This window comes from Ogataea angusta (genome assembly GCF_019207475.1).
Source record: "Ogataea angusta isolate 61-244 chromosome Unknown 61-244_NODE_7_length_650817_cov_90.064852, whole genome shotgun sequence".
NCBI lineage: Eukaryota > Fungi > Ascomycota > Pichiomycetes > Pichiales > Pichiaceae > Ogataea > Ogataea angusta.
The window spans coordinates 174,849-198,320 of NW_025065221.1; the positions used below are offsets into that span (position 1 = coordinate 174,849).

General features: G+C 51.4%; 18 protein-coding genes across 18 annotated transcripts; 11 read left to right on the top strand and 7 right to left on the bottom strand.

Annotated features, from left to right (window-relative positions):
- Positions 1-317: 317 nt before the first annotated feature.
- On the top strand, positions 318-1,235 carry KL928_003516 (uncharacterized protein; the record flags this gene model as incomplete). Its single annotated transcript, XM_043204112.1, has 2 exons — positions 318-330; positions 406-1,235. The coding sequence occupies 2 exons, from the start codon at positions 318-320 to the stop codon at positions 1,233-1,235; spliced, it is 843 nt and encodes a 280-aa protein (XP_043058958.1).
- Positions 1,236-1,631: 396 nt separating this feature from the next.
- Positions 1,632-3,077, top strand: KL928_003517 (uncharacterized protein; the record flags this gene model as incomplete). The annotated part of the gene is made up of 1 exon (XM_043204113.1): positions 1,632-3,077. One exon carries the CDS (start codon positions 1,632-1,634, stop codon positions 3,075-3,077), a length of 1,446 nt encoding a protein of 481 aa, XP_043058959.1.
- A 134-nt stretch (positions 3,078-3,211) lies between these two features.
- On the top strand, positions 3,212-3,988 carry KL928_003518 (uncharacterized protein; the record flags this gene model as incomplete). Its single annotated transcript, XM_043204114.1, has 2 exons — positions 3,212-3,222; positions 3,499-3,988. 2 exons carry the CDS (start codon positions 3,212-3,214, stop codon positions 3,986-3,988), a joined length of 501 nt encoding a protein of 166 aa, XP_043058960.1.
- A 255-nt stretch (positions 3,989-4,243) lies between these two features.
- KL928_003519 (uncharacterized protein) lies at positions 4,244-6,961 on the top strand (the record flags this gene model as incomplete). The annotated part of the gene is made up of 1 exon (XM_043204115.1): positions 4,244-6,961. One exon carries the CDS (start codon positions 4,244-4,246, stop codon positions 6,959-6,961), a length of 2,718 nt encoding a protein of 905 aa, XP_043058961.1.
- Positions 6,962-7,658: 697 nt separating this feature from the next.
- On the top strand, positions 7,659-8,099 carry KL928_003520 (uncharacterized protein; the record flags this gene model as incomplete). The annotated part of the gene is made up of 1 exon (XM_043204117.1): positions 7,659-8,099. The coding sequence occupies one exon, from the start codon at positions 7,659-7,661 to the stop codon at positions 8,097-8,099; it is 441 nt and encodes a 146-aa protein (XP_043058962.1).
- A 124-nt stretch (positions 8,100-8,223) lies between these two features.
- KL928_003521 (uncharacterized protein) lies at positions 8,224-10,629 on the bottom strand (the record flags this gene model as incomplete). Its single annotated transcript, XM_043204118.1, has 1 exon — positions 8,224-10,629. One exon carries the CDS (start codon positions 10,627-10,629, stop codon positions 8,224-8,226), a length of 2,406 nt encoding a protein of 801 aa, XP_043058963.1.
- An 87-nt stretch (positions 10,630-10,716) lies between these two features.
- KL928_003522 (uncharacterized protein) lies at positions 10,717-11,691 on the bottom strand (the record flags this gene model as incomplete). The annotated part of the gene is made up of 1 exon (XM_043204119.1): positions 10,717-11,691. One exon carries the CDS (start codon positions 11,689-11,691, stop codon positions 10,717-10,719), a length of 975 nt encoding a protein of 324 aa, XP_043058964.1.
- Positions 11,692-11,835: 144 nt separating this feature from the next.
- Positions 11,836-12,819, bottom strand: KL928_003523 (uncharacterized protein; the record flags this gene model as incomplete). Its single annotated transcript, XM_043204120.1, has 1 exon — positions 11,836-12,819. One exon carries the CDS (start codon positions 12,817-12,819, stop codon positions 11,836-11,838), a length of 984 nt encoding a protein of 327 aa, XP_043058965.1.
- Positions 12,820-12,869: 50 nt separating this feature from the next.
- Positions 12,870-14,033, top strand: KL928_003524 (uncharacterized protein; the record flags this gene model as incomplete). The annotated part of the gene is made up of 1 exon (XM_043204121.1): positions 12,870-14,033. One exon carries the CDS (start codon positions 12,870-12,872, stop codon positions 14,031-14,033), a length of 1,164 nt encoding a protein of 387 aa, XP_043058966.1.
- Positions 14,034-14,099: 66 nt separating this feature from the next.
- On the bottom strand, positions 14,100-14,628 carry KL928_003525 (uncharacterized protein; the record flags this gene model as incomplete). Its single annotated transcript, XM_043204122.1, has 2 exons — positions 14,100-14,131; positions 14,199-14,628. 2 exons carry the CDS (start codon positions 14,626-14,628, stop codon positions 14,100-14,102), a joined length of 462 nt encoding a protein of 153 aa, XP_043058967.1.
- Positions 14,629-14,671: 43 nt separating this feature from the next.
- On the bottom strand, positions 14,672-15,310 carry KL928_003526 (uncharacterized protein; the record flags this gene model as incomplete). The annotated part of the gene is made up of 1 exon (XM_043204123.1): positions 14,672-15,310. The coding sequence occupies one exon, from the start codon at positions 15,308-15,310 to the stop codon at positions 14,672-14,674; it is 639 nt and encodes a 212-aa protein (XP_043058968.1).
- Positions 15,311-15,485: 175 nt separating this feature from the next.
- Positions 15,486-15,872, top strand: KL928_003527 (uncharacterized protein; the record flags this gene model as incomplete). The annotated part of the gene is made up of 1 exon (XM_043204124.1): positions 15,486-15,872. The coding sequence occupies one exon, from the start codon at positions 15,486-15,488 to the stop codon at positions 15,870-15,872; it is 387 nt and encodes a 128-aa protein (XP_043058969.1).
- A 61-nt stretch (positions 15,873-15,933) lies between these two features.
- Positions 15,934-17,055, bottom strand: KL928_003528 (uncharacterized protein; the record flags this gene model as incomplete). Its single annotated transcript, XM_043204125.1, has 2 exons — positions 15,934-16,555; positions 16,811-17,055. The coding sequence occupies 2 exons, from the start codon at positions 17,053-17,055 to the stop codon at positions 15,934-15,936; spliced, it is 867 nt and encodes a 288-aa protein (XP_043058970.1).
- A 134-nt stretch (positions 17,056-17,189) lies between these two features.
- Positions 17,190-17,806, top strand: KL928_003529 (uncharacterized protein; the record flags this gene model as incomplete). Its single annotated transcript, XM_043204126.1, has 2 exons — positions 17,190-17,201; positions 17,456-17,806. The coding sequence occupies 2 exons, from the start codon at positions 17,190-17,192 to the stop codon at positions 17,804-17,806; spliced, it is 363 nt and encodes a 120-aa protein (XP_043058971.1).
- A 136-nt stretch (positions 17,807-17,942) lies between these two features.
- On the bottom strand, positions 17,943-19,446 carry KL928_003530 (uncharacterized protein; the record flags this gene model as incomplete). Its single annotated transcript, XM_043204128.1, has 2 exons — positions 17,943-18,964; positions 19,029-19,446. 2 exons carry the CDS (start codon positions 19,444-19,446, stop codon positions 17,943-17,945), a joined length of 1,440 nt encoding a protein of 479 aa, XP_043058972.1.
- A 465-nt stretch (positions 19,447-19,911) lies between these two features.
- On the top strand, positions 19,912-21,345 carry KL928_003531 (uncharacterized protein; the record flags this gene model as incomplete). Its single annotated transcript, XM_043204129.1, has 1 exon — positions 19,912-21,345. The coding sequence occupies one exon, from the start codon at positions 19,912-19,914 to the stop codon at positions 21,343-21,345; it is 1,434 nt and encodes a 477-aa protein (XP_043058973.1).
- Positions 21,346-21,688: 343 nt separating this feature from the next.
- On the top strand, positions 21,689-22,726 carry KL928_003532 (uncharacterized protein; the record flags this gene model as incomplete). Its single annotated transcript, XM_043204130.1, has 2 exons — positions 21,689-21,767; positions 21,903-22,726. The coding sequence occupies 2 exons, from the start codon at positions 21,689-21,691 to the stop codon at positions 22,724-22,726; spliced, it is 903 nt and encodes a 300-aa protein (XP_043058974.1).
- Positions 22,727-22,859: 133 nt separating this feature from the next.
- KL928_003533 (uncharacterized protein) lies at positions 22,860-23,411 on the top strand (the record flags this gene model as incomplete). Its single annotated transcript, XM_043204131.1, has 2 exons — positions 22,860-22,866; positions 22,936-23,411. 2 exons carry the CDS (start codon positions 22,860-22,862, stop codon positions 23,409-23,411), a joined length of 483 nt encoding a protein of 160 aa, XP_043058975.1.
- Positions 23,412-23,472: the final 61 nt, after the last annotated feature.

Below are 23,472 nucleotides of genomic sequence, written 5' to 3' on the forward strand. Positions count from 1 at the left end.
TCGTTTTTTTTTTTAATTTTTCACGTCAAGACACAAGGCTGTGCAAAAAAGCCTCCAAGAGCCAAAACGCCAGTTCCCAACGGCTCTGGGGCACCACGGAGGGAAACTGCAGCAGCGAATACAGAAGATGCCGTGCGCAGAAAACGAACGAGCAGATTGCCCGACCAGAGAGCCCCCAGGACGCCCCCAAGCCCGGTCCCTTTGGCAGGAGCGCCATCCACCCTCGCACCGCGGCTTTTCAAAAAGTATAGTCTGGCACAATTCTTTTGATAACTATTTTTTGTTCCGCCTGGAAAATAAAGCACTAGACCAGAAGAATGAGCACCGTAAGTATGGCCAATGGCCGACGGATGGGCGGCGTATTGTGGGCGCTAACGTTTTAGATTGACAACCCGTACGCTGAAGGCCAAGGGAACCCCTACGCCGAGAATTCGGCGTACGAGATGACCGGCACAAACCAGTTCTTCACGCTTGTCCAGGACATCAAGGACGACCTTTCAGACTACAACACGCTGATTGACAGATTGGAAAAGCTGCAGCTGGACTCCCTAAACGCGATTGGATCCGAGGAGATGGCCTCTTTCCAGAGACAAATTGACAATAACAATAATTCGCTCTCTGACCTCCAGAAAAACACCATCAAGCCGAAGCTGCAGGCGTTGTACAAGGAGTGCGGCTCCGACACCGACAAGCAGAAACAGGCCGAGAATTTGACCGCCCAGTTCAGAGCCTCGATCACCAGGCTGGCCAAAATCGAAGACAGATACAACCAGGCCAACAAGCAGAAAGCCATCAACCAGTACAAGATTGTCAATCCGGATGCTACGTACGACGAGGCCGCCGAGTTCGTTTACACGGTTGGCGACCAGCAGGTGTTCGACAACGCCATTCGGATGTCCAACAGAAAAGGCGAGGCGATGACGGTTCTGCAGGAGGTGCAGGCCAGACACATGGAGGTGGAGAGAACCGAGCGACTCGCTGCGGAGCTGAACCAGCTGTTTGGCGACCTGCAGGAGCTTGTTTTCGAGCAGGACGTGATGTTTGACAACGTCAACGAGAACGTGGCTGTGGCGCAAGACCACCTGGAGAGAGGCGACGCCAACGTCATCAAGGCCAGAGACCACGCCCGCAAGGGCCGCAAACTCAAGTGGATCATCTTCTGGGTCTGTGTGGTGATCATTTGCATCATTGTGGGAGCCGTGGTTGGCGGTGTTGTTGGAGCCGCCAAACACTAGTCGCCGTTAGATACCTCAAAAGCTTGTACCAGTGTATACAGTAGATTAATAGCACTTGCTAGTTGTTTTTTTAGAGATATAGGAAGGTGATTTAGTCCTCACCAGACACGGGAAGTCTGACCAGGGTGGAGTAGTCCTAACCGACGCCTGTCGGTTTTGCTTTCCCAACACAAAAGTATTCACACAGACCATCGAACGGTCTACGCGAAGGCATTAAGCGTTGGAGTCAATGCTACGGTTCTGATCCTTCAGAACGGCGACATTGCCTAAAAGTGGAAAAAAAAAATTATCGTCGCCAATTTTTTGAGCTAGTAAGTGCGCCCACCCTCGCACCGCATTAGATAGCAAAAGCGTGAGTGAGACGGCTGCTTAGTTTGTTATCTTATTTTTGCCACCATGTCCTACCCACACGAGAACCTCATGTCTGAGCGCGCCAAGGCGCGCGTCACTCGCCACTTCTGGAGCTCTGCCAAGCTTCCCGACGGCGAGGAGCCGCATCCGGCTCCTATCAGCCTGGTCGGGGGCATGCCCAACCACGACTTCTTCCCTGTCAAGAGCATCAGAATTGGCATTGCTGAAAAGCCCTTTGAGGACGGCTATCACGAGGAATCCGCTGTGGCTCACGAGCCACAGTCCGACTCCTCGTTCCTGGTGTCGCAGGTCGCGTCCGATCCCTCGGAGATCGACCTGAAAACCGGATTGCAGTACGGCTTCACCAACGGCACCAAGTGTCTCGTGGACTTTACGCGGGATTTTGTCGCCAAGGTGTGGAGACCGGGCTACGACGAGTGGTCCACGATGCTCACGTGCGGAGGCTCCAACGGAATCGACAAGGTGTTCGACTCTTTTCTGAGCAAGGGTGACTCGATGCTGCTGGAGGAGTTCACCTTTATTCCGATCCTCAATTCCCTCAACAACCTTGGCGTCAACACCGTCCCGGTGAAGCTGGACTTCGGACCCGACAAGACGTTTGATTTTTCCGCCAACCTCAAGGAGCTGCTCGAGAACTGGGACACCCTGCATCCAGGCAAAAAGAAGCCAAAACTATTGTACACTATCCCCACGGGCCAGAACCCGCTGGGTGTTGCTCAGACCACAGAGCACAAGAAAAAGATTCTTCAGCTTGCTGAGGAACACGATTTCGTCATTCTGGAAGACGAGCCGTATGCCTACCTCAACTTCCAAAAAGTCTCCGAGACTCCAAAATTCGACCTCACTCCAGACGAGTTTGTCGACTCTCTGCACGGCTCCTACATCAACCTGGACACCACCGGAAGAGTCATCAGGTCGGAGACTTTCTCCAAAGTGTTTGCCCCGGGTCTGAGACTCGGGTTCCTGGCGGGCCACAAACGGGTGATCCAGAGCTGCACGCAGTACTCGGACCTCGGCTCAAGGGCACCGAGCGGGATCTCGCAGATCCTGGTCAACGACACGATCCGCTACATGGGCGGCCTGGACGGCTGGCTCAAGTGGATTATCAAGGTCAGAAACGAATATCTTGTTCGGAAAAATGCCTTCGTCAAAGCTCTTCTGAATACAGAGGCCGCTAAAAAGGGCTACTTACAGGTCATGGATCCGGAGTGCGGCATGTTCGTCTCCAGCGTCGTCGACTTTGGCAAGGACAATCTGGAAAAGGGCATCGAGCTTCTCAAGGCAAGGTGCGCGGTCAACGGAGTGGGCGTTGTGTATGGAGGCGCCATGGCCGTTAGCTATGAGTTCTCCAAGGAACGCGCCAACTTCGTCCGGATGGCCATCTGCTACACCGGAAGCACCGATCTGCTGGTGGAGGCCGCCACCAGACTCAGCAAGTCCGTTTTGCAGGTTGCTGCCCAACTAGAATAGATTGTATTAGATGTATCAGCACCGTAAATCAATGGTTCTTCACTTTTTCCACCACCAGCTTGTCGAAGTGGTACATTTGCGAGATTGTGGACTGTCTCCTGAGAACTCCGAGCTCTTTTTTCGCCTTCTCTATAATGGCCGAGGTGTCACCGTCAAAGTCCTTCAGTTTGCGGAACTCCTCTCTGCTTCTTCTCAAAAAGTACTCCCTGAAGTTGTAGTTCTCGAACTTGCGCGAGTATCTTAAAAACTGCCTGTACAGAGACAGGATTTCTTGTGCTGAAGCCATGGCGTAGAAAGAAATCAAGTGGAAAATAAAAAAATATTTGCCCCAAATTAATTATTATCATTAAGGATAACCCTTGCACCCCCCGATTTGTAAACATCATTGTTTTCATTATGAGTTCCGATTACGACTTCACAGTGAGCATGGTCCTGACCTCGCTCAGGACCGCCGTGATCACCGCAGCAGACTACATTTCCCAGTTCAAACAGGCCTATCCCGAAATTTGGTCGTTATTTGTGTACCTTCTCGTCCTGTACGTGAGTGCCAAACTGGTACTCAGAATGGCCAGGATGATCTACAGAACGATCGTCAACACAATCAAGCTGGTGGTCTTTCTTGCCGCTGTTGCCGTGGCTATCCAACTATGGAACAACAAGCCCGAACTGGCGGAACTGCTGCCCCAGATCCGGTACACTCTGATACAGCTGTACCATCTGCTGAAGATGATTGTCACGTTTGTGGCAGGAACGCTGGCCAAATTCAATTGGAGGAACCTCTCAAGGGTGGACCTCGACCGCCTCCTGGACTCTCTGAAGGCCACGCGGGGCCAATTCGAGACTCTGTTCCAGCTAAGACTCAACTGAGCCACATACGCGCGGGTGTGGCTGGTGTAATTTTAATTAGTTAGTGTATTTTGTTGCCACCTATGGTCGTGTACAATCGCCAAAGTCCGAGTGGTGATTTTGGCTAGCATTTCATGAAAAAAAGATGTTTTGTTTTGTTCTCTGCGAATATCTGGAGCGTGCTGTATTAAACGAGCTGCAAACGAGCGATCCAACGGGCAGATACTAGCTGAAACCAGCGGAATCACCAATCGTACCATTTCTAAAGACCGAATTGCGCTCGCAAACCATAAATTCATCGCCTTCCAAAACCTTCCACCATGTCCAACAGAAGAAGAGCATATCCACAGCCAATGTACCAGGCCCCAGATCCGTCGGCTGCCTACGGCATACCAGCACAGCCACAACAGCCCCAGGCTAACCAGGGGTTGTACTCGGCTCCACAGGCGGCTGTTCCAGTCAACCAGTTGGCCCAAGGTGTTGCAGGAATCAATTTGGGTGCCCAACAGCCCCAGGCCCCAAACGTGCCTGCGTACCCTCAGGCCGCTCCAGCAGGCATCTACGGCCAGGAGACGGGCGCAGCACCATTGCAGAACCCTGCATATCCGCAGCCTTCGTATCAGTCGCCGGCCCAGCCAGCGCAAACCGCATTGCCATTGAACCAGCTTTACTCGACAGATCTGCTCAAAGAGACTCCTCCACCCATTGCAGACTTGCAATTCCCACCTCCACCAATGATTTTGGCACCGGGCACGTCCGTCAATGGCAACCCAGAGGCCAACTGTTCTCCAGAGTATTTCAGATCAACTTTGAACGTCGTTCCAACCACCAGCTCCTTGCTTAAAAAGTCGAAACTGCCGTTTGCTCTGGTGGTGAGGCCATACGTCTCGCTCCATGACTCCGAGAGACCTGTTCCCGTCGTCAGCGACACCATTATCTCGAGATGTCGTAGATGCAGATCGTATATCAATCCGTTTATCCAATTTACAGAACAGGGAAGAAGATGGAGATGTAACTTCTGTTCGCTCTTGAACGACGTTCCTGGTGGATTCGACTACGATAGAATGACTTCTACACCATTGAACAGATTGGAGAGAAACGAGCTCAACTACGGAATGGTGGAGTTTGTGGCTCCTTCCGAATATATGGTGAGACCACCGCAGCCGCTGGTTTACGTTTTTGTTCTGGACGTCTCCTATGCTTCTATTCAAAACGGTCTTCTGGCTACTGTCACGAGAACCATTCTAGACACTCTTGATAGAATTCCAAACGAGAACGGAAGAGCCAGAGTTGCGTTCCTGGGAGTCGATTCCAGCATTTCTTTCTTCACCATCCCAAGCGACGACCAGGAAGATAAAGAAGCCTCGATGATGATTGTTTCCGATCTTGACGACGTGCTGATACCTTCTCCGGATAACTTGCTGGTGAACTTGAAAGACTGCAGGAAGAACGTTGAGAAATTGCTCACCAACTTTGTTGACTTGTTTGCAAACAATCAAAATACCGGATCAGCACTGGGACCAGCTCTCAAGTCCGCACACAAGCTGATTTCTCAAATCGGTGGTAAGATTATCACCTTCACATCTGCTCTTCCAAACATGGGTGTTGGAAAACTGGCTATAAGAGATGAGAACGCTGTCAGTGGTAAACCAAAAGAGGCGTCAGCCCTTTTGACCTCTAACAACTCATTCTACAAGTCGTTCGCCGTGGAATGCAACAAGTCACAAGTGACTGTGGATATGTTTTTGACAGGATCCAATTATCAAGATGTTGCGACTCTTTCGAACCTTCCAAGGTACACAGCAGGTCAGACTCACTTCTACCCAGCATGGTCTGCCAGCAGAGTGGAGGATATTACTAAGCTCACCAAAGAGGTCTCTAATCATCTCTCCATGGACATTGCTTTGGAGGCTGTGTTGAGAGTGAGAGGCTCCAGTGGACTAAGAATGAATGCATTCTTTGGAAACTTCTTCAACAGATCCTCGGACTTGTGCTCGTTCCCAACATTCCCAAGAGACCAATCGTATGTCATTGAGGTTGCAATTGACGAGTACATATCCAAACCATACGTTTTCTTCCAGTGTGCCGTTCTGCACACCACCTGTTTCGGCGAGAGAAGAATCAGAGTGCTTACTCTGGGCATTCCAACCTCCAAGGATCTCACAGACGTTTATGCTTCCGCTGACCAACTGGCCATCACCAACTACTTCACGCATAAGGCCGTTGAGAAGACCCTGTCTTCTTCCCTGAACGACGCTAGAGATTACCTGAACAAAGTTCTGACAGACATCCTCGGTGTCTACAAGAAAGAAATCGTTCCTGGTAACCTTGGATCCTCGTCGCCACTGCAGCTCTGTACCAACCTGAGAATGCTGCCATTGCTGTTGCAATCGCTCACCAAGCACATTGCGTTCAGAACGGGCAAGGTTCCTTCTGACCACCGCTCCTCTGCTCTGAACAGACTGGCTACCTTGCCTCTGCCTAGCCTGATCAACTACATCTACCCGACCGTGTACGCGTTCCATTCCATGACAGACGACTGCGGACTGCCATACGACGGGGAGGACGACCCATACGACATTCCTCCTAAGAAGCATGGCGAGATCGTTCTTCCAGAGGCTCTCAATGCTACCATTACGAACTTTGAGAAGTACGGCCTGTATCTGATCAACAACACGTCCGAGCTCTTCCTGTATATCGGAGGAGATGCTGTTCCTCAGCTGGTGAACGACGTCTTTGGCGTGGACTCGATCAATGAGGTGCCAATTGGCAAGGCAGAGCTTCCAGAGCTGGACAACGAGTTCAACGTCCGTGTGAGAAACATCATCAACAAGGTCAGAGAAAACGAGGGCTCTATCGAGTACCTGAACTTGTACGTTGTGAGAGGCCCTTCGACCAACGAGAACATGATGAACACCAACAGAGACATCATTCCGCTCAGAATGTGGAGCATGTCTGAGCTCGTTGAGGATAGAGTGAGCGCAAACTTGAGTTACAAGGAGTTCTTGACTCAATTGAGAGAGAAGATCTCGAGCTAGGCGGTGTACGGGTGTATAGTTTAAGATGTGAAAAAACACCAGCTTATCGTGTTCTCCAATGAAAATCCGATGTTTGGTGAGCGTAAGGCCGTATTTGGGAGTGGCAGACAGTGAAGGATAATTTTTCCATACTTTGGTGTGCCTAATAAACAAATTCTACACAAGTTTATCAACCACTGGATTCTTTGTTGAAATATACCAGAAGTTAGGATACTAAGGGTGAGTAGGAACTGCAATGGGGACGATGTGAGTAAAGAGATCTTATCAGGCTTTTTCAAGAGGTTCATTTTGCAAATTCAGCGACACAAAATTTGTACACGTATTTGTGGAGAACAACTGTACGAGAATAATCAATTGCAACAGCATGAATGTGAAAAGACATGACGGCCTGCGTATAGACGAGATCAGTCTTGCATCGATTACAGGTTGTAATGACGTCTCATTGAAGATCAGCGAGCGCGAGGCAAGAACTACAGAGGCATAGTGGATGGGCTACGATTAGCGAGGCCTGCCTCTACACTGGCGTGGAACTCGATCCAAAAGCTGTTTCTTCTCAAAAAGGATTCTAGCCAATGAGAGCGCAACGATTTTGCAATTTTTTATCCTCAAAAAATAGCATGTTATGTCAGCAGGCGATGGTAAGATTTTTTCATCTGGTCCCCGATTTTCAAATATACTAACTCTCCAGGTATACAATATGTTGAGACAAGCATTGAAGACCGTTCCTAGAGTGCAAGTGAGACACTCCTCTGCACTGTCACAGGCGACAGTGTCGAACATACAACTTAGATGGGAGAAGCTTCCAGAAGAGGACAGAAAGGAAGTGATCGAGGCTCTTGCCGAGAGACAAAAATTGCCATGGACTCAGCTGACCCCAGAAGAGAAGAAGGCAGCTTTCTACGTTTCGTTCGGTGAGTGGGGACCAAGAAAGCCTATCCACTCCGCTGAAGACGTCAGATTCATTTTCTGGGGTACCGTCATTGGTATCTCTATCACCGCCGCAGGTTTCTTCTACTACAGATCAAAGAGATACATTCCAAAGACGATGAACAGAGAATGGCAAGAGATGTCCGACGAGTACCTGAAATCGAAGAACGCCAACCCATTCAGCGGATACTCTCAAGTTCAATCCAAATAAAACCTTATCATCCCCATCAATCAAGCAAACTATTCATTGACAGAGACCAACCTCGAGTGGGGTGGTTGTTAGGCTAGTTATTGCACATTCAGCAATAAATTTATACTATTATACACTAAATTGATTACCACAATTTCCTGTCGAACGTTTGTAGGACTGCTTTGGCTTTCGGCCCGAGACGAAGAGGCAAGGCACGCTCCGTCGTAAGTTTGTTTATCTCGTTTTTTGGTGGAGTCACGGTCTGCTCTTTGTGCTCGACGGGCGACACTTTGCAGCATGCAGACTTCTCGTAAATTTGTTTGACAACGGCATACTTTGATTTCTGTAGGATTTTGTCGAAGTCGCTCAATTTGATCCAGTTGAGTACTAGCTCCTCAAAATTCTTCTCCTCATGCTCATACATCTTTCTGAGCTCTTGAAGCTGTACACTGCTGCCCTTCAGGAACATGCCAATCATTGGCCAAAAGATGTTCCACACACGCGCTTTTTCTGCTTTAGTGAGCGGTTTTCTCTCTAGCTCGCCATTCTCGTGGTAAAAGTCCTCTGTCCCCAAGATCAGTATCGCCTGCAAATCAACCAAATAGCTTTCACCGCCCAAATTGAACACGTACAGCGGAAGATATTGCGATATATCTGTCTCTGTACGATCTGCATCGAATCTCGCAATTTTCAATCCATATGGATAGTAGCTGCGAATATACTGCTTGCGTTCCATGTTCTGTTTCTCGGCCTCCTGCTGAGCCCGCTGCTGTTCTTCCTGTAATTTCTGGGCGCGCTCCTGCTCTTCCTGCTGTTTTCGCCGCTCTTCCTCCATGGCGGCAGCACGCAGCTCTTCGTTCCTCTTTCTTTCCTGTTCTGCAATGGTTCGCGCAATCTGCTGCTGGCGCGCCTTCTTTCTCTCCAGCCGCTGCAACTCCAGTGCCTCGCGCGCTTTACGTGCTTCCTCTTCCTGCTTTCTCCTTTCCTCCAGCTCCTCCGGAGTAGGAGGCAGGGGTTTTTCCTCCCGTTTAGGCTGGATCTTCGGTTCTGATTTGGACTCTGGTTTGGGCTCCTCTTTCGATTCCTGTTTGGGTTCCTGTTTGGGTTCCTGTTTGGGTTCCTGTTTCAGAGGCGTCGGAACACGCGTGGCAGCCGGCGTTTGCGAGGCAGAACGCGCCGACGTGTCACTGTCTGTGGATGGCTTGTGTTTTATTTTCTTCACGTCGCTTTTTTTCCGGTCATTCTCTGGTGTCTCGGCCCGTTCTTTTCGTTTTTTGGAGCTGTTTTGGCCCGCCTCTGTCAAAATCCTCATCTCCTCGTCGTCAAAAACGTAGCTCTCCTGTAGTATGTCAATCGCCGTACGACCATGTTTGTCCGTCAGCGACACGTCTGCCTTATTTTCCAAAAGCAGCTTGACCATGTCAATATGGTCCTTTCCGACCGAGTGCATCAGAGGTGTCATTCCGTTCTTGTCAACGTAATCCACCTTGGCTCCAAATGCAATAAGCAAACTGGCGATGTCGGTATGGCCATGCTTGGCAGCCAAACACAGCAAGTCGGGGGAAATCTTGCTTCCTGCAAGGTTCGAAACGTAGTTGAGCACAAACGTGACGTCGTTCTCCGATATTTTGTGGTAGATCTCAGATCTGCCCTCTTTCGAGAAGGGATCAAAGAATATGGCGCTCGACCGTTTGGAAACCTCCTCTTTTTCAGAGTCTGTTCCTGGGCCTGAGCTTTGGCGCTTGGCGTGTTTCTTTTTGTATTCTCGAGTGGCCTGTGCAAGTAGCTTTCTGAGCTTCTTGACTCTGTTGAGCTCTTCCTCCTCCAAATCGTTCAGGTCGCGATCTCGTTCAACAGAGTCCAACGCAGAGTCGCCTTGGGAATTCACCAAGCACGGATTCGCTCCCCGGTCCAGCAGCGTGCGCACCACATCGTAGTGTAAATTAGAAGCCGCGTCAATCAAGGGAGTGTCTTTGTCGATATGGGCAGATTGCGCATTTATGTCCGCCCCGTTATCCAACAACAGCTCAACGACATCCAAATAACCCTCCAGAGCGGCTTCGTGGAGCGGCGTGTTGCCTGCGAAATCTGCCTCGTTCACGTCTGCTCCGTTCTCGATGAGCTGTTTGGCCTCGTCGTAATGACCTTTTGCACAGTGGCGCTGCAAAAGCGACCTTCCTGAGGCGTCTTTCCCGCTTCTGCCGCTCACCTTGCGCTCTGAAGACCGAGAGTTTTGCGAAGCAGACCGTTTTTGCACCCGTTTCTTGGAGCCCGGCTCGTCGTCAGAGTCGTTCTCGTCCGAGCTTCTCCTCATGAGATAGTGCAGCCTCCTAGTTCTGTTGGACGGCAGCGGGATCGACTCATCAATGTCGGTCTCGGACTCTGACAGTAACGGCTCTTCCTTCTTGATGGGTTTGGGACCCTCTTCGCGTACATCCATTGGGCCAGACTCTGTTTCCGGAGTATCCGGTCGCACAGAACGCGGCTGCTCATCGTTCGCATGCGAAACCGGCCCTGTTAAATCCGTGTTCACGTCCTGCTCTAAAGACATTTGAACAAAAGATTAAATAAATTAATTATTTGCAAGTTCCGTGCCAGGGAACTTCGTCGATCGACGCGACTGTATTAGCGTACACGTTTACATATCATTAGTGGACGAAGCAGCAGAGCTATAACCCAGATAGCGCCCCCACTCCATGACCTCGTATATCAGACTGAAATTCGGCGAAATCAGCGGAGCCTTCTCTTTTAGCATGTTGTAGGCATCGTTGTAGCCGATTTTTTTGTGCTTCATCAGATATGCCAGAATTAGGGAAGCCGAGCGCGAGACACCGCATTGGCAGTGGATCAGGACACGTTTGTTTTCTGCCAGTGCCTTGTCAATGATTTCTGTGAGTTTAGGGAAGTCGGGCATCAGTTTTGAGGTGTGAGTCCAGGGAATGTAAAAGTACTGGATATTCTGGCCTGAGATCGAAGTTTTGTTGGAGATCTGGTCTGTGTAGTCTTTGATCTCCTGGGCGACGTTTATGATGACGTCGAAGTCGACAAGCTGGGCGATTGACGGCTCAGAGTACAAATAAAGGTTTGGTTCCAGAACGCAAACAGGGCCTTCAGGATATGCTTTCACGCAGCCAGGCGGGTGGTAGGAGGGCACCTCTGTCACGGCGGACAGAGACCCTGAGGAGTCGAAAGTGGAGGACGAGGAAAATGCGAGCGAATCGGTGGACTCGAGGGACTGCTGGACCGCGGTGGCTGGCTGTGCTGTGTTTTGGCTATGGTGGCCGTTTGACGAGTTTATAGAGAGAGTCAGCGACCGTGCGGGAGGCTGAATGCTGGCCGTCTGTGTGGGGGAGCTTGTCGAAGACATGAGGACAGTGTTGAGAGAGGGTGTTCGGTAGAGTCTAGGGGTTCTGGGTGTGGTTGCTGGAGAATGCGACAGAACCTGTTTATTGCCGTTGGAGGAGTACGTAAGAGGGACCGGGTATTTTGTCTGGTTCTTGGACAGGTCCAGCTGCAGGTTTTTGACGTTTCTTGGCCGTCGAATACCGTTGGTGGTGGGAAGGGAGTGTTGGGGGGACATGGTGTCCTGCGGGGTGGGAGTATCGCTGGACATAGAACTGGATCACGCCATAAGCATGAATATCTTACCAGAGCCGGGAGAAAGAGGGTTTGCTTGGATTGCAAGAAAACACCAACTTGAACAGTCAATTTCTGTTTGAAACAAGATTTCTAATTTTAGTAGATAAAAAATAAATCGCTATATTTTTTTGTGCACCCTAACCAAGCTGCGTTGCAGGCCGGCATTTATTTTCTCAACAGAATACTCCACCGGCTTTTTATCGAGGCACGCCAGGAACTCCGTGAGCGACCCGCCCACGCCAAAGTAGATGTCCTTAGCCGCCACGAGCGCCACAGAGCCCTCGTGCCGCACTGTCTCCGACACCATCTGTGCCACCACTGGCAAGTGCTGTGGAGAGTAGATGGTTTCTGAGGAGACCATCAGCGTGGGGGACTGCGCCAGGGCGTTTATCTGGGTCATCATCTGGCGGCCCCAGGACCCACTGATCAGCGATATGGCGACGTGCTGTTCGCGCAGCGCATTCTTGAACCTGGCTACCAGCTCTGGCGTCACGTCGATCTCGCCGTCCCGGACGTTTCCCTCCACATCTGGCCGCTGTTGCAGTTGCTCCAACTCCTCCTTGGAAAGACTTGTGAGACACCACGTCAGAAATAGGTTCGGAACACTCACCAGCCGTAACACCTCGTAATTAAAATCTGTAAGGATGAGATTGACGTGAGTTTGCTTGCGTCGCAGCAGGCTCTGGAAAACCAGCAAGCTCGGCAAACTGGTCCCACAGCCAAGCTCCAGGAACGATTTGTAGCCCGCAAGGTCGACCTCTTGCAGTCTTTGCATCAGATCGTAGCAGCACTCCCAGGACTTGAGTCCTCCCTCGTAGACCCCGTTCCGGACGTCTTCGGCCGTGGAACCTATCAGGAACTGCAGTTCGTCTGACTCGGCATCCTCGCTCATCAGCTGGTGACGCACATCGAAAAACTCACGACGAACCAGCGAGCCTGGGAAGTCGATGTGTTCGTACGAGATCCGCGTGCCGGTCATCAGCTCCAGAAAATGGCTGATATCGTGCACACGCGGAGCAACAATTTCGGTCGCCGCGTCAAACGCGTCTTCCGCAGCGGACGTATCTCGCTCGTCGTCCTCAAACCCGAACTTGAATCCCATATGAATTTTTTGTATAAGTTTAAAACAGTTTTTTTTTTGTATCTTCACGAATGTCTGAGTATGCCGCGTACTTGGAAGATTTCGAGCCGCTGAAATACGCCAATGAGCTTGTGGTATCCACGAACAGCGTAGAGGACGCGAATCTAGACCTCACAACATCCATCAAACGGCTCCAGTTTGACCTGAAAGATGTGGAAAAACGGCTCCAGAAAAGTGCCAGCGAAAACTACACCACCCTCATTTCCGAGCTCGACATAGCCGAGGACCTGCACAGCACCATACAGCAAATCAAGCCTTCGCTGAAACAGGTCAACACGTCCTACGCACGGCTGGAGTCCGAAATCCTGCAACCATACAACGAATCCTCTAATTTGCACTCTGCACTGAGAAAAATACACCAGACATCTAACCTGCTGCGGTCCTCCACCTATTTCATATACTTGATCTCCCGCATTGAGGAGATCGACAAGACCGACCAGGAACTCAACAAAAAGCCGTTCAAATCGCTCATCTCGCTGGCCAGACTGCTGAATCAGGTCAAGATTCACCTTGCAGACTCGCCGTTTCTTAAATCGCTGAAGCTTGTGCGGGACTACGACTCGTTCCAGCAGCTCCAGACAGCAAAGGTGATGGACATTTGCAACACGCATCTCAAGAACCTCTCGCTCTCGTACGATGCCCAGTCGACACTCAACCTGATCAACGCGCTCTCGATCATGTCGTCGGAGTCGTTCTACAATCAGCTACAGCAACTTTTGAGTCTCAAAATTGCGGCCGCAATCAACTTAATCATCAAGAACCTCAACAACGCTAAAAGTCTCGACAAGGTCTTTGCTGAAGTGTCGGCTTCCGGTAAGCTGATAAACCAGCTGGAGAAAGTGATGAAGTCCAACAAATGGCAGGACGCAAACAACACCAAAGAGACGCAGGCCAGTACGCTCACTATTTACGAAAAAGTCAATTCTGTGCTGCAGTTTGGTAGCTCTTTGGGGACTCTTTTCTGGAAAGACACTGCCATTGGTGTGGAGCCCAAATTCAAGGAAATCGTGACACGGGGTGGTCCGATTGCCAGGAACTTAAGACAACTCAAGGAAGAAATTAAGAATTTGATCAAAAATGCAGTGCTGGACTCGTTTAACGGCGACAGAGGCCCCGAGTGTCTCGAAGTGAGAATGATGCTGAATAGTGTTGCGTCTCTAGATAATGTTAGATAGCTAAATCGATGCCCGCAGGCTGTCTGTTGTTTTTCCTGGCTCGCTTGCCGCCTCGTCTGGTCTTTTTTATTCTGCTCTGTCGCTGTATTTGCAAGAGTCTGTGTCTGAACTCTTTGCGTCGTTTGGCCGCCTCGATCCTGCCCAGTCGCTGTTTTTTGCTGGGACGCGTCCGTTTCGTTTGTGTCCTTGCCGTTACAGGTCTCTGCGTATCCTGTTGCCTGTCCAAAACGACAAGTTTGTATTTGCTGGGTATGACATTTCTGCTCTGCGAAATAATCTCCTCGCCGTCAATGGCAGCCTGCTCAAATTCGGCCTTCTCCTGCGAAGAGTACTGCGCACTATAGTAGCTCTGCGGGCGCTCTGTATTTTCCCTCCTCAGCTCGTAAACATACTCCTTTTCCTCCAGACTGACCTGGACATCTGCTGCTCCAGAGAACAGAGGAAACGTCTCTATAGCCTCAGGCTGGGGCTTTGGAGCGACATCGGCAACGTCGACGATCTCAAACTCGATTCCAGGATCAAACGTGTACTCGTGGCCTGCGTCGTCAACTGGTTCGTCGTTCCCAAAAACCTCTTTTCGAGATACAACAGACATGTCTGAAAACTAAATTTTTCAATAAATAAATAAAATAAATATGTTAGCGGTACGGAGCATCTGCATCGGCAGCATACTTGTACTCCTGCTCCCATCTGTCGCCGTTGGAAAGCAGCTTCTCCTTGTTGTACAGCAGCTCCTCGCGCGTTTCCGTCGAATACTCAACGTTCGGGGTCTCGACGATGGCATCCACGGGACAGCTCTCCTGACAGTAGCCGCAGTAGATGCATTTGGTCATGTCGATGTCGTATTTATAAGTTCTTCTGGACCCGTCCGCGCGCTCCTCTGCCTCGATTGTGATGGCCTGCGCGGGACAGATGGCCTCGCACAGCTTGCACGCAATGCACCGCTCCTCTCCAGACGGATACCGTCTTAGAGCATGCTCGCCTCTAAACCGCGGCGAGATGGCTCCTTTTTCGAACGGATAGTATATGGTGTACGGCGCACGGAAATACATCTCCAGAACAACGTACATGCCCCTGAACATCTCCGCCAGCAAATACCATCTAGTTGCTTTCGATAGTGCCCCCTCTTTGGACTCCTCCCAGGTTCGAGGACGAGGCAGTCGGAAGCCCGTGGGCCACGACGACTGCGAGGAGCCGGCCGTGGCAGACAGTGCCGGCTTGAGCACTGTCCGGGACAAATGCAGCGATCGAACCTGTCTCAAGCCGATGCGAATCATAATGAAGAATAAATAATTTGGGGTACTCCACCTTTTGTCGCACCCAAAGAGCGTTACCCGGCCCACACCACCCGTTTTGGGGAAATTGAAAAAAGCCATTTTATTTTCCATAGTCTGTAAAGCAAGCGCGTTTCCCAACTTCTGTTTGCCCAATTAACTTTATACTCTACCAAAGATGCTCAGATTGCAAGCCAGAACTTTCTCTAGCACCGCTAGAGCCCAGCTCGCCAAAATCAACCTCATTGGCACTATCGGGTCCGACGTCACCAAGGCCACCACGTCCACGGGCAAGGAGTACGTCAGATACTCGCTGGCGGTCGACTCCAGGTCGAAAAACAACGACTCCACCTCGTGGTTCAACATTGCCTGTTTCAATGAGAACCAGGCCAACTTCATGAGCGAACGTCTCGGTAAGGGAGCCAGAGTGTATGTCGAAGCCGACGTGTCCAACAGTCTCGTTGAGAGAGAGGACGGCTCCAAATACATCTCGTGGGTTCTGTTCCAGAACACCGTCGAAGTCCTCAGATTCCCAAAGAGAGAGGAGCCGGCCGAGGCGGAATAGTGCCTGGTTTTTTTTTCAAATCTGCTTTGTAAGTTAGTCTTAGCTCAATCGAAATAAGTAATTATATATCCGTGTACTCCAGCCCCATCCGGCGCAGGTCGCGGCGGATGTCCTCGTCCAGCAGGTCCAGCTCCGCCTGCCGCAGCTCGTGCCGGATATCCTCGTCGCGCGGCGTCGTCAGCTGCGACGACGGCGTGCTGACGTAATCGTCGTATGCACTGCGGCCCCCGGACTTGGTGTCGTCCAGCTCCCAGCTCGAGACCGGCGAGTCCTGCACGTACTCCTTGTACGAGCCGGAGTCTGTGCTATACTGCGTGCTGGACGTGGTGTTTCTGGAGATGTAGTTCTGTTTCTTGACCACTTTTCGGGACTCCTGCCACGCGCGCCATCTCTGCACCAGCCGGCTGCCACCAGGCACCGACTCGAGCCAATCCACGTACATGTACACGGCGTCCTCGCCGAGTCCAAACAGCGCAAAGCCGACAACCGACATCGCGATCTGGATCCAGCGTTCTGCGTCGTCGAACGAGTTATACGGCAGCCGCAGAATCGTGTCCCAGTACAGCTTTCTGCTGAAGTCCGGCTTGAACTGCGGCTGCCAGCCGTTCATGTTGAGCACGAGCGACAGGATCTTGAGCGGGAACATGGCGCCGATGACGAGCGAGCAGAAAATCAGCATTTTGCTAAATCTGCGCAGCGAGTAGCCCGAGTTGGTGCACTGCAAGATATTTCTCGTGTTTTTTCTCTTGGCGAAGAAGACAGCCAGGGTCACCAGCGCGGTGACAAAGCACAGCACCGCCCACAGCAGCAGCCAGAAGTAGTATAGCAGCAGCGAAATGCCGTATTTTAGAAACACCAGCCGACACCCTGTGCACTGCGTGATGGTGTATCTGAAGTAGAGCGCAAAGTACACAAAAACCGCGATCAGCAGCGGGAACCCGACCACGCTGAACAGCTCGATGGCCGTCTTGGTGCGTCTGCTATTGAACCAGTACTCGGTCCACCGGTTGGCCAGCAAGATCATCATCAAATTGAGCAAAATGCAGAAAATCGAGCCGGTGATGCCAAACTGCGCCATGAGCTGCACTCGGATCGTCAAGTCGCACCAGCCTTTGCCGTCCCACGCGTCCACGTAGTCGTCGCCGCCCCATATCGCCGCCGCAACAATGTACTCCAGCATCATTATCTCAAGATAGATAAACAGGGCGCTCGCAGGGATGTTGCGAGAGCGGATGTGCCACAGCATCGGCGGCACGTTCAACGCAAAGCACAGCGTGTGAATGCTAATCAAAAACGCTTTAAAATCAACCATTCTGTATGCATTTCGCCGTCTCCATCTCGCTCGCTTTATATAATTTCCCGTTAGCTACCGTTGTATGATAATTCACCTTTGCAACCCAAAAACGGAAATCACGGCTGTGCAGTTTCTGAGACACCCGTCAGCGACTTATCACCTTTCTCAACGCTTGTGTGTCAGAGCAAGTGCAACCACCATCCCCAAACACGCCTGCGCAAACAGACCAATCAGAGCACGGCCCGCCCACCGAGACATGCGCCCTTGCACGCGGCAGTGCGCATCCCAGCTCGCCTCGACGTCAGGCCCGGCAACAGAGTCGTCCACAGGGTCCGCAAACGGGTCAGAAACCACACTCTTGTCCTCGTACCGGCTCTCGTCGTCGCTGTGGCACGACGGGCGCACAGAACCGCCAAGAGTCCACTCGTCGTACAGCCAGCAGTACATCCTTGCACCAACAACGGCAAAGAGCACCGGGGGCAGCAGCAGGCCAGCCACAAACAGCTGGCGGTCAGTGTTGTGCGGAAAGTGTACTTACTGGCGCGATGTGTCTGATAAACGTGTTTTGGAGCGCGCAGACGTGGCAGTCGCAGAAATGTTCCTGGTAGCTGTCGCTTTCCAGCTCCTCGACTCTTCCTAATTCGGTGGGTCTCATGATAGCGCAGCAGAGCGCTGCCACGAGGCTTTATACCGGGCAGGGTCCGTGTGGAGTTGGTTTGAGTCGTATTTGCTGTATCAAAAATATTACCGTTTTGGGAATATCAATGGAGCAGTCCTCACTGTCTAAAGAGATGTTCGGAGTAGTGTTTGACAAATGCCAAAGGATGGTCTGCGTCGTGGGCGCCCATTTTGCCAATTCCAGGCGAGAAACACGTGATGGGCAGCACCAGCACGTCCGACACGAGTTTCGGCACGTCCAGCTTGGTGAAATCTTTCCAGGTGACTTTGGAGAAAATTCCGCTGAGAACGTAGTCGTTGAAATATTTGAAGATCACGTCTGTCCAGACTCCCGCACCGGTCCACTCCATGATGGAAAAGTCGCTCTCGGCGTCAAAGTCCAGCGTCCCTTCCTTGGCCCGTTTGAGAGTCTCTTCTGTGACCGTCGCGATAATCTCACGCAAGATTGGATGGCCCGGTTTGGCCTGGATCACCCAGTTGGCAAACTGCAGTCTCCTAGCGAAGAATTTGCGCCAGTCTGGAGTGTCTGGGTCCGACTGGATCCCGATGATCATGCCGATCTCTGAGGGGTCCACGTTTTCCGGAATCCAGTTAGGAATCGGCTGCAACGGCAGCGTGTCGACGTCGGCATAAACTCCTCCCTTTGCGAAAAGTATCAGGTACCTGAAAAAATCCATCTTGAGCACAATGTGGGGGAGCAGCTCGTACGCCTTCACCACCTCCGGCATGTGCATGTATAAATAGTGGACAAGCGCGTTGGACGTGTCGTCGTTGAACAATTCGTGCACGAAACCCGGGTTCTTCAGCGCCCACTGCTCCTCTCCTTCTTTGTACCTGGGCCCAAAATTGGCGTCGTTCAGACCGTACTTCCATGATTGCCAGATATAAGCCGGGAACTTCCTGTTTTGGTCGTACGGGAACATGTACGCCAGACGCTCGCGCAGAGTCGCCTCCGGGCTCGGTCTGCGCAGCTCGCTCAGTTGTTTCTCCAGTTTCTGTCTGTCCTGCTCCAGCTTTTTCAGACGAACTTCCTGCTCGTTCAGCAGTTTCTCGGTCAGCTCGTTTAGCTTACGGGCGATCTCAAGCTCCTCCGAGTTCGATTTCCCCGAGAGGCCGAGTCCTGACCCGCGCCGGCCGCGTCCTCTGCCCTGTTGATCCTGTTGCGACGAGTCTGACATGGGCACTCCGGGACTTAGCACCTGGTGCAGATCTGGTGTCGAATCCGACGATAGTCGGATCAGCACGACGACGATCGCCACAATGCTCACAGACAGAAGCAGGGTCCGCTTGACTGTGTTTATTTTCATAGCCACGTAGAGGATTTGGATAAATCTTTTCAACTCTTACGTAATTAATAGGCAGCGTAGCAGAAAGTGAAGGACGGGGCCACACGAAAAATGGCGACTCCCAAGTTTGATTGGATGAGGCTTCGCTGTAATCGGGGAACAGCTGCGGTCGCAGTGTCTGGTGTCCAATCTCCCGTATGGCAGGACCGGAAAAAAGGAGTCGACAGCTCAAACAGCCGATACTGCCTACCACCAAGGCATCACGTCTGCCATACTCAGTCTCCACGCTGCCAACATGCCTTCTTCCGCCTCCCATGTTTGCTTTCCCTTCTACCGGCTAATTTACGCTCCTGTCCCGCTGTTTTTGGCTTTTCAGCTACCTGCTATCAGTATGTAGCACAGCCAATTAGCAAGAAATTTTTCATAAATGATTAAACCCTCTTGTTTGACAGGTGTGCGCTTTACCTGTCTTGGGCGCCAAGCTGTGAGGCTTGGATCACAGAGGACGCTCGGCTTGCTGTTGCGAAACGGACTGGCCAGGCCGGAGCTTCATCGGACGACTTTACGACCATTTACCTCTTGCACGCCAAGAGTTAGCATTCTGGCACTGATGACGACCCCAAGCGCACAGACGGCCGCGAAACTGAACACGAGCATGCTACGGCGCACGTACACCCACATGAGCCCCCGCGAGCGATTTCTGGCGGCGGGAAAAAGCAGACTCGACCGCCTCGTTCTGCGGGCGAAATGGATTCTTCTGCGGCAAAACCGGCCCTTCAACATGGACGAGATCAGCGCATTTCTGTCGTGGATCGTGATGGGCAATTTTCTGTGGATTTTGGTAGGAACCACCACATTCTGCGGGCTGCTGATCTACGTCGGAAATACGTTCACAGACGGCAAGATCAACAAGAAGTTCTTGCAGAAACTCATTACCTTTGATAACAAACTCAATGTGGACATCAGCAAAGACGATTTCAAGGCCTCCTGGGAGGACGGAGCCATCAAATTGCAGAATCTCGTTGTTGGATTTGGCCCCAACGAACACCTACACTACAGCCTCAAGATCGACACGGTGACCGTGACTCTATCGCTCGGGAAATGGCTGGACGGCAAAGGACTGATCAAGGACGTAGACTTGACTGGAGTGGTTGGCTCGGCACACATGGATGAGCACTACCAGGAGGTCATGGACGAGTCGTTTTCCGCCAAATACGAGTTTGAGCACTTTCAGATAAATAACCTCAAGCTGGTGGTTAAGCGCAAAAATTGTCCTCCGCTGGAGGTGGAGATATTTAATTGCAAGCTCCCAAGACTGCGTCGCAACTGGATCACGTACGACTTTATCAATGCGGATGCGTTCTCGGGATCGATCAACGGATCGCTGATCACGCTGCACAAACGCCAGAACCAGTTTGCAAAGTTCTCTGCTCTGGACCATACCGAGGACACAAACCCGTGGAAGAAAATCACCCGGCTGCGCATCGACCAGCTGGACCTTGCGCGGGTGACGGGCCCGGTGTCGAAGCTGAACTGGCTTCGTTCGGGCTCGGTCGAGTTGACGGTCGACATCATGCTGCCTACAGAGGACGACTCGGACAGTATCAAGGAGCTGTTGCTGCCGGGAAACGAGACCATGGAGGAAAACAAGTACGTCGTGATGGATTTCAAGGTGAATTTCCACGATCTGCACGCCAGGGTGCCCGCAAAGATGCCCTGTTCGTCCTTGACCAACGCCCCATATATTTCGGAAGCAGATTTGCGCAGCCTCATCACATTTATCAACGACAAACGTTTCGGCTTAGCCATGCGCACGGCTGAAACGTGGGACATCGACGAGAACCCTTTTGACGGGTCTGATCTTGCGACAGAGCCGGACGAGGGCAAAGCAGCGGACCCACGTGTCCCGCCAATCAAATTCCGTCTGGTGCACAACCTGGCCAATTTCGAGCTCGTGGACATGGTTGCCTGCTTGGGGCTGCACACCGACCCGGCGCGGGATCTGAGTGGCGCGCAAGAGCAGAGTTTCGAGAACACCAACAAGCTCATTGATGCCGCCATGGCCGAGATGCTTGGTCTGCTGATGTTGTACAAGGAGGAGCTGCAGCAACGGCTAATTGAGGCTTACTCGAAACGCACGAATTTTGAGATATTTTTCAACAATTTCATCCTGGGCAACCTGATCCTGGTCGGACTGGGCAGTTTTGTGATCTAGAGGCGAAAACGAGCATGTGGCTGAAAGCCCGAATATTATGTATATAATTACTAAACTGAGCCGCGCTGAAATCCTTGGCACGTTTTTTTGAAGATCCCGGACAATTTAATTTACGCACCGTGCGGCAGTATACGGCACAATAGATTTAATTTAGCTAGCATGCAATAGGATTTGTAATAAATATACGCGGAACTATTTTTGGGCTCTATATAAAGTTGACGAGTGTACCGGACTTAAGTATTGCAGCGAGCTTGAGGGATACGGTTATAAGCTTTACTGCCATTTTGAAGCGACTCAAATCAGAAACACTCAACGAAAGCGAACCTTACAAAGCAGCAGACAAATGTGGAACCTCTGGAGAGAACCGTACCAGGACTTGGAGGCACAGGGCATGTACAAGCTCAGACAGAGCCAGTACGTGAGTCGGATGCGCACACACATCTTCTCGCTATTGCTCGCGTTGGCCATGTCTGTGGTTGCTATCCATTTCTACATCAAGGCAGTCCGGCTCCGTCACGAGTTCGAGGACCAAATCGGCCCGCGGATCGTCAATATAGAAACCCTCACACACGACGTGATCATCAAGCCGATTCATTCGCACAACGACGAGTGGAGAAGACATCCGTTGGTGGACGCTCTGAAAGCGGGCGCGAATTCCGTGGAAGCCGACTGTTTCTACTTCCCAGAAGACCCGGAGACCATATACGTGGGCCACAACACTGTGTTTCTCAAGAAGGAGCGGAACATCGACTCGCTATATTTGGATCACCTGTACAATATGCTAGAGGAAGTAAATGTCAATAACGACACTTCTCGCAAAAATGGCATTTTCTATACGTCGCCGGAAACCACCACGTATTTCTACATTGACGTCAAGAACAACGGAGTACAGCTCTTGGAAGTGCTGGAGAAGAAGCTGGAGCGGTTCCTCGCCAAGGGATATCTCACCACCTACGACGCAGAAGAGGACGAGTTCCGCGAAGGGCCTCTCACCGTCATTGTCACGGGAGACTACCCTTACGACCACATTAGTTCGCAGAAGCTCCTTTACACTTTTATCGATGCGCCGCTGAAAGATCTTGTGGACCCAAAAAAGGCCAGCCTCTATCCGGCCAACAAAATCTCGATATTCTCTTCCGCCTCGCTGTCTGAGCTGACAGGCTCCCACAAGGCATTGAGCTTGTTTGACGGGCTGTCTGCCCACCAGCTTGCCGACCTTGAGAAATACATCTCTGCTGCCCACAAGCTTGGGCTCAAGACGCGGATCTGGGACACGCCAAAGTTCACAAAGTCGATCAAACACACCGTCTGGAAACAGATCATCGCGCTGGGGTCCGACTACCTGAACGCCGATGAGCTTAAGGAAGCCATCAGCATATGAGCGGCGATGAGCGCAACTGAGGCAAGGTGGAAGGAAATAGCTGAATAAATAGTAAAATAAAAAAAACTTAACGAATAATTAAAAAAATAACAAAATACTGAATTAATATTTAAATCAGATATTTCTTGCCATCATGGTACGTATTGCAATTACGCGGCTTTATTTTGCCTAACCCCAGTCATTGAATCCGCACACGGGACTCCCAAAAGGCTGGAAGATCAAGATCTCCAAAACACACAATCAGGAATACTACTATAACCCCTCCACGTCCGAGTCGATCTGGACCCCTCCAGAAGGAACGGACAAAGACGCATTGGACTTGTATCTGTCGAAAAACCTGCACAAACCAAAGAAGGTTGCGGCCAGACACATCCTCGTGAAACACAAAGACTCCAGAAGACCGTCCTCGTGGAAAGAACAGAACATCACACGCACCAGAGAGGAGGCAATTGAGCTGGTCAAGGGCTACAAAGCGCAGATCGAGTCTGGCGAGGCGTCGTTCGAGGAGATCGCGTCCGAACACAGCGACTGCAGCTCGCACTCAAAGAATGGCGACCTGGGCTATTTTGGGCCTGGCGAGATGCAGCCTAGCTTCGAAAAGGCCGCGTTCGGCCTGCAGGTCGGCGAGCTGAGCGACGTTGTCGAGTCTGACAGCGGCGTCCATCTCATCGAGAGAACAGGATGACCGGTCCGAGTGCTTATGTAATCACTCCAGGCCCGTCACCGTGTCAAAAACGTTGGGCCCC